The 11893-nt window shown below is 36.6% G+C and overlaps 1 protein-coding gene across 1 annotated transcript; it reads left to right on the top strand.

The window, feature by feature from the left end:
• Position 1: 1 nt before the first annotated feature.
• RO60 (Ro60, Y RNA binding protein) lies at positions 2-11298 on the top strand. Its single transcript, XM_035537381.2, has 9 exons — positions 2-232; positions 4861-5459; positions 5976-6196; positions 6451-6597; positions 7348-7485; positions 7801-7917; positions 8679-8792; positions 9235-9381; positions 10699-11298. Exons 2-9 carry the CDS (start codon positions 4880-4882, stop codon positions 10849-10851), a joined length of 1617 nt encoding a protein of 538 aa, XP_035393274.1. The 5' UTR covers positions 2-232; positions 4861-4879; the 3' UTR covers positions 10852-11298.
• Positions 11299-11893: the final 595 nt, after the last annotated feature.

The raw sequence follows: 11893 nt of genomic DNA, 5'->3' as shown, positions 1-11893 counted from the left end.
GGCACTGGGGGCGGCCCCATCCGGGGCCCGGGGATGCTGTCAGGGCGCCGCCGGGCGGAGCTGCTGGAGGCGGCTGGGGGAGACGGGGAGTGTCCGGCGGCCGCTGCGGGAGCTGCTGCCCCGCCTGCCCGAGCCGCCAGCGCTGCTGGGTCCGCCGGGAGCCGGAGCTGCGCCGCTGCTGGGCGTCGGGGGCTGCCGTGGGCCGGGCGGGCCCTGACCTGCGGCCTCGGAGGCAAGTAGGGGGCTGAGGGGCGGGGGGTGGGGCTGAGGGGGGCTCGGGGGGGGGGGGGGCTGAGGGGGTCGGGGGGAACTGAGGGGGGCTGCGGGAGGGCTGAGGGGGTTATCGTGGGGATCAGGGGGTTGGGGGGCTGTGGGGTCGGTGGGGTCGGTGGGGGTCGGTTGCTGTCCAGGTGCCTGCTCGGAGCCGCCGGTTTCCCGAAGCACGGGGCTGGCCTGGCAGGCGCAGCCCTCAGCTCCGAGTCGTTCACCATCCTCGGTTTAGGGCTGGTTTCAGCCTAGCGAGCGCAGAGTGGGCGAGCGCGGTTTCTCACAGGACAAAGCGTATATGGTTTTGAAGAATTTGAGGGCGATTTGAAGCATTGTCTTTAAACTTTCAGTGCAATTTTTTTTCCCCACAAACATCCAGCTTAGTCAAAGTCTAACTCCATATGCTTTCACTGTAGAGTTTGTTTCATCACTGCTAACCTAGCAGTTTAAATTTAAGAACTTAAAGACCGTGGTTCTGTTAAAGCTTTGTGCTTTAAGTATATTTTTTTCATATGTACCTGAAACTTGTGCTGTAAGGCATCTCTTAAGAAAACCAAGAGTGATTTAGAGTAGTCACAGAAAATGTAACCGAGGCTAGCTTGCAGAACTCGGCTGTGTTATGGTCCAGTAACACATGGGTATTGACTTGTCAGTCAAGTCTTAACCATTGGATAGGCTGTTTAGTGCCAGGCAAACCCATATTTTACTTACAGATTTATTTATATTATGTTTAGAATATATAAAAACTCCTTCCCTGTGGAAAACAGTCTGGTAGATTATAGTTTACATTTGATAAAATTCATCTACGTGGAGAAGCTATGCTTACAAATGTCTAAAAAAGCAAATATAAAATGGATTAATTACTGCTTTACTAAAAAACCATAATAATTTAACTTCAGCATTTTAGTTTGAATCGTTGATATCCAGCTATGATCTTTCTCCTGTTAGTGGGAACTGGACGTTGTCAAGCTGGACAGGTTCACATCATTATTCTTTCATTAATAATTTAATTTGTTGTAAAGTGTCTAGTCTGCAACTTTTAAGGCTTTTCACATTGCTGTTTGCATTCAAACAACTCAGAAGTTGGAGATGGTTATGGAAGCAGAATATCCCTGCTGAATCCTCCATGAGTACTCAAAATTCAAGTTCACTGTTGCAGCTCAGTAGATGAAGAGTAGGGTTTTGGCTGGGCAGACATTCGCTGTGTACATACATTTATCCAGCTGAGAGAGTGAAAGCTGTGTGCATTTACAGGTGTTAGAGGAGGGAAATAACCTTGAAGTCGGGGCAGAGGAGAGAGACTAGTTAGCGAGATGGAATAGCTTTGGGAACTTGTAAGGCTGAAATGTAAAACAGAATCTAGAAGTGGCCAACATGATTTAAGTAGTTCAACGCCGAATAAGGGTGTTAAGGAATTTATAATTTGTATTAGGACCCAGAACATGCTGTTGATTTGAACCTCTCTCAGTCCATGAGGCAGCAATGAACCATTTGAGAAATGTCTGTTTTGTATCCTAGATACAGGTAATTGGAAGCATGCTAACTGGAAAGCATTAATAATTTTATTATTTGGCTGCTATTCATTTAGAAAATTAGAAAAGGTTTCAGAAGACTTGTTGTAAGTGTTATTATTGGGAGAAACATTGCAGATAATTCATTTCATTGTGAAATACTATGTGCCATCTAGGAAGACAACGTAGAGGGCTGAATGAAAATGAAGGTGGAAATCATAAGAGTGTAAAACAGTATCTGTTTTTACAGCTCTATGAATATTCCTAAGGAAGCCAATCAAAGAGCTAAGCATCAGAAAAACTAGAAGTGTGTATCAGTAACTGTCTTTTTAGAATATGGATGTCTGTGTCAGAAGCCAATAGGTGCTACAGTATACCTACCTCTTTTCAGTGCTGTGGGTCCATACAAAAGCCTATCAATTTGAGTGAATGTAAAAATTGTCCATTAGTAACATAAATTAATGATATTTGTTACATAATGTAACAGAGAAGTGCAGCAGGATAATTTGCTTACTTACTGGTTAGCTCTAAACTTGTTTAGTACAATAAAATTTTAACGTGACATAGCATGTTCCCACTTAAAGGAGTTTTGCTTTTCAGGACGATACCTTTGATGGAAATACTGATCTTGCATTATAATACTTTATAAACAGCAGCAACAACAAAATTTCAAATCAGATAACTATTAACTGTAATTTTAGAAATGTTAAAACTCTTTCATTTAGGTTTTGTTCCCGTTCTCACGGTGGTGATGATAAGGATAGCTAATGTGTGATGGTGACTAGAAGACTAAGCATGTGAGGACATTATAATTGGGTGTAGTCCAAGTGAGACAGCGAGTGGACGTATCGGATGGAACCCATGCATATGGAAAAATATAGGGAAAAATACTAAAATATTAAAAGAAATGCTCATATTTCTTAATATAATCTGCAGGGACATGCATAATAATCAGTGAGATCATAAACATTTTGATTCACCGAAGGCATGGCCCTTCCAGTTCAGTTTTGTTACAGTGTAGTAATGTTTGTTATGGCACAGATAGGAAAGACGCAACAAGCAATTATTCTGTACATTTCATATATATGGAGATCCAGCTACTCATGCATGATCCTTTCTGCATTCCGTTCTTACTTATACTTCAACATAATGGTGTTTTTCAATTTTTTTTCACACACTCAGGGTTTTTTTTTGGTTGGTTGGCTTTTTTCCCTGAAAAATATACTAACGGATTTCTGATTTCTGGATTTTTGTTTGGATTTTGTATGTTTATTATGAAACATTACCTACTGCGTAATGAAACTAACTAATTGTAAATGTACTGAAAAAAAAAGCGTTTAAGACATTAAAACAAACTGATACGGTACTCATGCATTGCAAATACCACTCTTGTTATTTTCAGTGTATTTACATCCTTCAGATGTCAGTGAAAAAGTCAGATGAACTATGATGTATTTAAATGGGTTTGGCAGGAAACACGGTTAGAATATTTAAGTAATAAGAAGAACAGCTGAGCTTTGATGCTCTGAATAATATAGCTAAAGATGTTTTTTAGTTAATTTTTAACTGAAACTTGCTTTTTAAAATCAGGTACCAGCATTTGGCTTTTTTTTTTCATAATTTTAGAAGCATGTAGAATATAATGGGACCACTGATGATTGTTCATGTTGTTTTTTTGTTTTTATTTACTTTATTTTTAATTCTGGATGCAGACAGCACATCATTGCAGGTGGGCAAGAATGGAGGAAGGTAGTCTCTAGCCTCTTGCAGAGAAAGGAAAATTGTGTGTCAAAGAGAAAGTACAGAAGTTGTTTGTAAATAAGTATGTTACTCCGCTACAATGGGGAAGAAGTCTTTGTCTGCATTAGTGACATTTATTTGCGCTAACTTATCGTGGTCAACGAAGCAATGGTGTTCATCTTCAGTATCCAAAAAAGCACGTCAGAGCAAGATATGTACAATACTTAAAAATTGCCAAGTGGATTTCTTTGAAATGTCATTTGTATGTGCATATTTTAAGATCTATATAGAGTTTGATGGATTGGATTACTGGTACTGTGTGTTTGTGTGTGTGTGTAAGTTGGTACCTCTCTAGGCTGTTTAGTGTCTCTTTACTGAGGAAACTGAATTTGTTGTTGTCATGTTAATGTTTTGGGGCTAGTGATGATAGTGGGGGTTGGAGTTAGATGGTCTTTAAGGTCCCTTCCCCCCCTAAACATTCTATGATGATGGATTTTCTTTTCTTCGCATAACCCTGATGATTTTGAGTCACCTGCATTTATTTGAGCTTGCATATTATGGGTTGAATAGTATAATGCTAAATGTTGTTTGAGCAAGAACAGTGTTGTTGCTTACAATTACTACTGCAGAACTCTTTTGCAACTCAAAAGTTTATAAATAAAAAGACCTGAAAGGCTCAGACTCTGGATTTTCGTGGTGTTTCCTTGCTTTTTGGCTTAAAATGTAAAGCAGTACAAGGTTTGCTAATATGTCTGTGTCTTGGATCTCATTTGAAACAGCAGACTGAGCCTGTAATAAAGATATTTTTTTCTTGAGCTACTGCCAGTTGCTAAAAAGCGGTTGTGAAAGCATCGCTGACGCCCACCATATTTAAACTCTCACGAAGTCTTCTGACTACCTAATTTTGCAGTATTTTACTTCTTTATTTTACCGTCACGTTTCTTTGGTTGGTCAGTACGACCAGTCCTTCTGCGAAACAGAGTGGGACAGGATCTGAGTTTTGACCAAATTCTAGTATACAATCTAAAAACCTACCAAGGAAAGTAGTGGCAAATGGGAATGGTGCAAGCCATGTTTTCTGTATGCCACTGATTGGGGTAAGGTTTTAAGGAAATGAATTTATCACCGTTATAACTCAGAGATTATTTTTTTCTTTTTTTTTTTTTTTCCTGTAACTGGTATTTGTTATTGCACACTAAGAGCAGACTCTTAATAGGTTTACAAAGGAAAAATTACAAATGTATGAATATGATACATACGCTTAGATAAGAAGCAATAAAAGGATATAGTCATCAAGTTCTCACAGTACTTTTAAATAAGCTTTTTATTATTCTTTCAACAGACGTTTGGAAGCGTAAACAATGGAGGACGAGGCAAACCAAGTGCAATCCCTGAATGAAAAGCAGGTGCCGAACTCTGAAAGCGGTTATGTGTGGCATGTCACCGATATGAATCGACTGCATCGTTTCTTGTGTTTTGGTTCAGAAGGTGGTACTTACTGCATCAAGGAGCAGAAGCTGTGCTTTGAAAATGCAGAAGCTTTAACGAGGCTAATTGAAGAGGGTAGAGGTTGTGAAGTTGTTCAAGAGATAAAGACATTCAGTCAAGAAGGCAGAACAGCAAAACAGGAGCCCCTACTTTTTGCTCTTGCAATCTGTTCGCAGTGTTCTGATGCAAAAACAAAACAAGCAGCGTTTAAAGCTGTTCCTGAGGTGTGTTGCATACCAACTCATCTCTTTACTTTCATCCAATTTAAAAAAGATCTGAAGGAGGGCATGAAATGTGGCATGTGGGGCCGTGCGCTGAGGAAAGCTGTTGCAGATTGGTACAATGGAAAGAATGGCATGGCTGTTGCTTTAGCAGTTACAAAATATAAACAAAGAAGTGGTTGGTCTCATAAAGATCTTCTGAGATTGTCCCACCTAAAACCTGCCAGTGAAGGTAATATGCTTTTTATTTACCTAGAAATAATATGTTTTAAGCCTCTTATATTTACTGTGGAACTATTTTGGAAACACCGGTACCAGTGTGGAATGATGATATATTGGTGATCATATCCTGGAACTGAGTGATCACATCAGAAATATAACTGTTTATCTTCAGAGGTAAACAGGGTTTATGTCTTTTTTTCTCTGCGTATGTCAAGAAAAGGTAGAATAATACAATTCCCTCAATTTGTTGCTATCTAGCTTACAAATGATGAAATAACCTTTTTTCATCATTTGGGAAGATCTGTTGGTTTGGAATGAATTAGGATCCTGGCTTGCAAGGAGAATAAAACAGCTGCTCTAACTTGTATGGGGATGAACTCTTTTAGCTGGTCAGCAGGTCTGGGAAATTCTATTTATGGTGGTGGTTTTTGTTTTTACCAAAAAAACGCGCTAACTTTTTTGCTTGCCAGAATGATAAATGCCAATATAAAGAAGGTAATCCTGCTTGGAAAATATTTTTCTATAGGAATTGCTATAGTCACTAAATACATTACCAAAGGGTGGAAAGATGTCCAAGAAGCTTATAAAGACAAAGCAGTTTCTGCTGAGACTGAAAAACTTTTAAAGTATCTGGAGGCTGTGGACAGGGTGAAACACACAAAAGATGAATTGGAAGTTACTCATTTAATAGAGGAATATGGGCTGGTTAGAGAACATCTACTGACAAACCATCTGAAATCTAAAGAGGTAGGTGAAATTCAGGAGCTTTGTATTCTCTTTAGAGTTAACACTTCTTAGAGTATTGAGTCTTGATTTCCATTAAAAAAGCCCTTATGGTTTATTTTTTTCAAGTTTATTTACACAAGTGGCTAATTTAAAAATAATAAATATTTATTTTATAACTTGAACATTTATTTTAAAATACCGTTATTTAATGTGCAGATGTCCGTTTTTGTACTTGGGAATCTCATCTTTTTTTCCTTCTCTTTCTTTGATCATAGGTTTGGAAGGCATTGCTGAAGGACATGCCCATTTCTGTATTATTGAGAAATTTAGGAAAGATGACAGCAAATTCAGTTCTTGAACCAAGAGGCTCAGAAGTGGCAATAATTTGCGAAAGACTAAGAAATGAGAAATTACTAAAAAAGGTAAGACATTTTTCACAATTGTCTGACTGACTTTTAACCGCTTCTAACCTGTATTTCTTTAGGCAACCTCTTTACAGAATAAAAGAGAGATTCTTTTTAAGAAATGTGTAGCTTTTTCTTAAAAAACACCCAAACAACAACAACAGAAAACCCACACAACAATAGTGGAATTACCTGCACCTTGATAATAAAACTTTAATAATTTCTCATTTGATTTTCTTTGCCCCTATTTCCAAAACTTCTTTACAAATGAAGTGTATTGACAGCTAGGATCTTTTCTTAAATTAAGGTCGAGGCAAGCTTAGCTTGTTGGGTTCATCCATTGCTCCAGAGTGTTGTAATTTAGAATCAGCAACACAATCCTAAAAAGTGAGTGGAAGCCACTCTTATAGGATCCTAGGAAGTGAATGAAGAAACTAGCACAGCAGCTGAGAGAAAAAGTGACAGAACAAGGAGACTTTCTCCTTTCAGAGTGCTTTATTTTTTCAGAGATAATGCAATAAAAGGGAAAAGAGGGTTCCAATGGAATTCATTGGAAGATTCGAGAAAGGGAATGAGGTTCATCATTACCTGTAACTGACAACTATCAGTTCATGCTACAGCTTTAAAAAAGACTGCACAAACCATGTGAAAAGTAGTAAGTAAACAGATCTTGCAGTAGGATCTTCTTTTTAGTTTGTGTTGCTTTTTTTTTTTTTTTTTAAGTGAGTTGACTTCTGAAAATTTACTGTTGATTTATTTTGTCTGTAGGGTAGAGTACATCCATTCCATATATTGGTTGCATTAGAAACCTATAAAGCTGGACATGGAAGCAGAGGGAAGCTGTGGTGGCGTCCTGATGAAGACATTTTAGAAGCTTTAGATGCTTCGTTCTACAAAACTTTCAAGGTAATAAAGTTCTTCAATTCACTAAGCTTTTTGAGAAGTCTCTTTTTTTCTGAAAGCTGATAAAATAATACAGAAAAATTTGTTGGGTGGATAATATTTTTAGAACTTTATAATTAAAATCTTAGTAATAGCTATTTTATTAAACAGAGGACAAAAAAAAACAATTTTCATATATTCAACTTTTGGCAATGTTATTGTCCCAATGTTGCCCCAAAAAGAATTAAAAAAGAAACGCACACTTCTATGGTTGAAAGTAGAAGAAGGAAGAAGTTAATATATCATGTAGATATTTTCTTACTTTTTTTTTTCTTTTAGACAATTGAACCGACAGGGAAACGTTTCTTACTTGCAGTCGATGTCAGTGCATCAATGACCCAAAAAGTGTTGGGCAGTGTGCTGAATGCTAGCATGGTTGCAGCGGTGATGTGCATGGTGAGGCATTAAATTTCTTTTATTTGTAGCTATTTGCAGCTTGAGCTTTCCTTTTGATACAAAGGTACTCTAAAGCTGGTTAGAAACCAGAAGGAAGTTGATATATATATGTGTAATTTTTTATTATTATTTTTGTTACCGAAGGTGTGGCTTTATGCCTTACTGGTAGACCAGATGCTTAAAGCAGCCAGATTCAGAAAGGTCACTTTAAAGAAGCTGGTTTCCGGTTTTAATCAAAGTGGTCGAGGCTTCTTTGTCACTTATTGAAACTGAAAATACATTGAAAAAAAAAACACACACACAAAAAAAAAAAAAAACAAAAACCAGAAGCATTAATAATTTAATACAGATTGGATTGAGAAATTTTGGGATAATTCTTCTGTGCATTTGAGCTATTGATGCTGACTTTGTATCACAATGGCTTTCACCTCAATTTGATATTCTAAAGCTTCTTGTGTGTTTATATTAGGGTAGAACTTGTTTGCATTGAAAAATGTTTAGTGTTTTATGTCAAAGGGGAGAGAAGAAATAGGGAAGTATTTTTAGTTACAGTAATTAGAACATTTTTTTTAGCTCTGATTTTGCACTGTCTATTCACAGTAGTATTACAAAGTAAAGTATAGAGTGAAGCTTCAGCGTATATAATGAGCCACGCTGACTTGCATACAAAAGGGTAGGATGCGTGTTCAGCAGGGAATGTCTTGGTTCAGTCAGGAAAAGTTCTAAGTAACATTTTGATTTTTTGTCTCCCTCTTTCTCAGGTTGTAGCACGTACTGAGAAGGATTCCCATATCGTTGCCTTTTCACATGAAATTGTCCCTTGCCCTGTGACAGCTGATATGACGTTACCTCAAGTTTTAGTGAAAATGTATGAAGTATGTAAAAATAATTGAAAAAAATGCATTGCCTTTTTTTTTTATTTTATTGTTTTTAGTGCTGTGGTTAGTCCATATCTGTATAGTAGAATGCTGTGTATTTTTTTTCTCCCTTTTATTTAGGGGAAGTCCAGCAAATGTCATTATTTCAACTGCCTGAATATTAAATAAAGCAATTTAGAATGGCATTGCTAGATCACAATGGCTTAATTTGAAAACAGTAACTTCAGTTATGTCATTATTTTATTTATTTAAGTGAAATGAATGAGTGAACTGTTGTTTTGTTGTTTAACAAAGACGATTCTGTATGTGATATACCATGAGGCTTACATAAAAAGTAATTTTTCCATGAGTTACTAATTTCTGTAGTAATGTGTTCCATGTGTGTATATATATATTTTATATATATATTTTTTTTTTATGTATTTTTTTTTCTTTTAAGGTTCCAATGGGTACGACTGATTGTTCCCTTCCAATGATATGGGCTCAGAAAACACAGACAGCTGCTGATGTCTTCATTGTATTTACTGATAATGAGACATTTGCTGGAAATACTCATCCTGCAACAGCTCTTAGAGAGTACAGGGAGGTAAATATGCTTCTGAGTGCTTGCAATTGATGAATGCAGTACAGAATAAATACTAGTTCTCTACGTGTTTTACAGATTAAACAAGTTGTCACTATCTGCAGTAAATAATAATCTCTATATTGTTAAAAACAAATTCTATGCTTAGGCTGAATTAGTGGAAGTAATTGCTCATATTCAAAACCATTGAATTGCAAAAAGGATTTGTAATTAACCTACTTTGCTAGCTATACTTGTAATATCAGTGAAAATTTGTTTGGCATTGAGAGAGTGTATGAATTTCTGCATTCTATAATTCTATAATTGATTCTGAATTCTATAATTGATGAAATAAGTTTTTTACAGGAAGCTCTTAAATAATGGTACTATGCTCCCAGAATTAAATTAAACTTTGGTCTCTGCATTAGATCTCACAAACATTAAACAAAGTAATGAAGACAAGTCTGTAGGGAAACCCTCAAGATGATAAGGTGATAGTACCATGTGAAGAAAGCCCTATATGTTTTAAAGTGGCTATGTATGCTGTGGAGCTTTGCATTTTTGAAACAGAACGAAGAAAAACACTTCCTACCAGCACGTTGCTATTAAAAATTATTTGAACAGCAAGCAATCTCTTAGGCTTAACGGGAACTATTTCTAAATTAATATATTTTAAACTGCAAAGACAAGTACATTGATCTTCATACCATGTCCACCCATTTGAAATTAATACCAGAATCTTTAACTTGCCTAGTGAACCTTGCCACAGAGTTATTTAGTTGAGATTAGCTCCCACTCCTAAATTTTTGCTTTTAACAAAGTATTCCCATACTCTGGCCTTAATATCACTTGCTTTGTTTTAACTTACACATTACTGACATGTAAATCAGCTCATTTAGCTGAGTTGTCCAGGTCACAGCTGCTTTATTTGTTCAACCGACACTTGGACTCCTTGCCTGAGACAAAAACACGCTCCTTGATTCATATTAGATGATTTGATTATTATTATTGAAAGTTTTCTCTCAGAATGATCTTCAGAATAGCAAATGCAGTGTTTACATTTGAAATCTATAAATCTTAATATTGCAGGGAAGTTTTGCCAATAGCATTCGTTATAGTTTATTTGTATTTGTTTAAATATAACTGTTGTTTTTACTGCAGCTTAAGTATGGTGTTAACAGGCAGTCTGCAATTCTTGTTACGGCATACGTAGGTTCTGTCAGTATGCCTTTTCAGACAGTGGTTTATGTATGCCAGATAGCAAGATTTGGCCGCTGTCTGTCATGTTTCATTTACTGTATATGTGTGTATTTCTGAAAATATTTTTTGTTCTTCCTCTAGAAAATGGGTATTCCTGCTAAATTGATTGTATGTGGAATGACGTCAAACGGCTTTACGATTGCCGATCCAGATGACAGAGGCATGTTGGATATATGTGGCTTTGATACAGGAGCTTTGGATGTTATTCAGAACTTCATTTTGGATTTGATTTAGCATTCTAGGCATCTGCTCTTTCCAGTGGGTCCATTGCTGGCAACAGACTTTTCACCTTGGGAACTCCCAGCCAAATATACTTTATTAGAATATGGCACATTATATACATATCAGAGTGTAACCGTTTTGTGAAGGGAAAACAAGAAAAGCACATGAGATACCGCTTTTCTCTTTTCTCCTATTGCACACAATTTAAAATAACAATGGGAAGTTTGTTAAACGTAGCTACAGGGTTACACAACATGTAATTTAATTTCATTTATAATAGATTATAAATACTGAGATTTCTTTTTTCCCCTGTTGCTGTGGAATGCTTGTTTGCAAGAGTGAATTGATGAATTATTCCTAGGTTGGGCAGGACAGAAAAGTGGTTTTTAGCTTTTTAATAATGTTAGTTTAACAACTAACATTAGTTTAGAGGGATCTTTCTTTAGGCTTTTTTTTTTTTTTAACAAATAACTAAGGTTCAACAGTTTCCATAATTATACTTTAGATCTACAAAAGAAGTATTTTCTGGCACATGTGAGACCATGTAACTGTGACGCAGTATAAAAGTTACCCAGTAAGATTTTATACTGACAAAACTGAAAGTGGTAGAGCTCATGCTTCTATTTAGATTATCTGGATTTTTGAGGATAAAGTAATTGTTTCTAGAGAGAGGGGTAGTTTCTGTACAATGCAGTTTCAAAAGCACTATTTTAGATTTCATGTGCTTTGGTGAACGTTCAACAAACTTTTTAGTAGTGAAAGGTCTTGGAAATGGCTAGGAAGCCACATTCACTACATGTTAAAACTTAGGTAGCATCAGCCCACTTTCGGTGAGGAAGATCAGCAAGTGCATGCGTCTTAGCCTACTCTTGAAAGCCGAGTAGCAACAACCAGAAACAAATAGCTACGTTTTCTTCGAAGGAATGTATTTGATGATACAAAAATCTTCCTAATGAGAATACTTCATTTAAAAAAAATCTTTTTGTAGATTAACATTATTTCTGATTTCTTAAATTAATTCAATCTTAACATTTTTCCAAACTACCTCCAGTTT

The sequence above is a fragment of the Cygnus atratus genome, chromosome 8 (genome assembly GCF_013377495.2).
Source record: "Cygnus atratus isolate AKBS03 ecotype Queensland, Australia chromosome 8, CAtr_DNAZoo_HiC_assembly, whole genome shotgun sequence".
NCBI classification, from domain to species: Eukaryota; Metazoa; Chordata; class Aves; order Anseriformes; family Anatidae; genus Cygnus; species Cygnus atratus.
The sequence above is the reverse complement of the archived record's forward strand: the minus strand, read 5'-3'. Positions and strand labels throughout refer to the sequence as shown.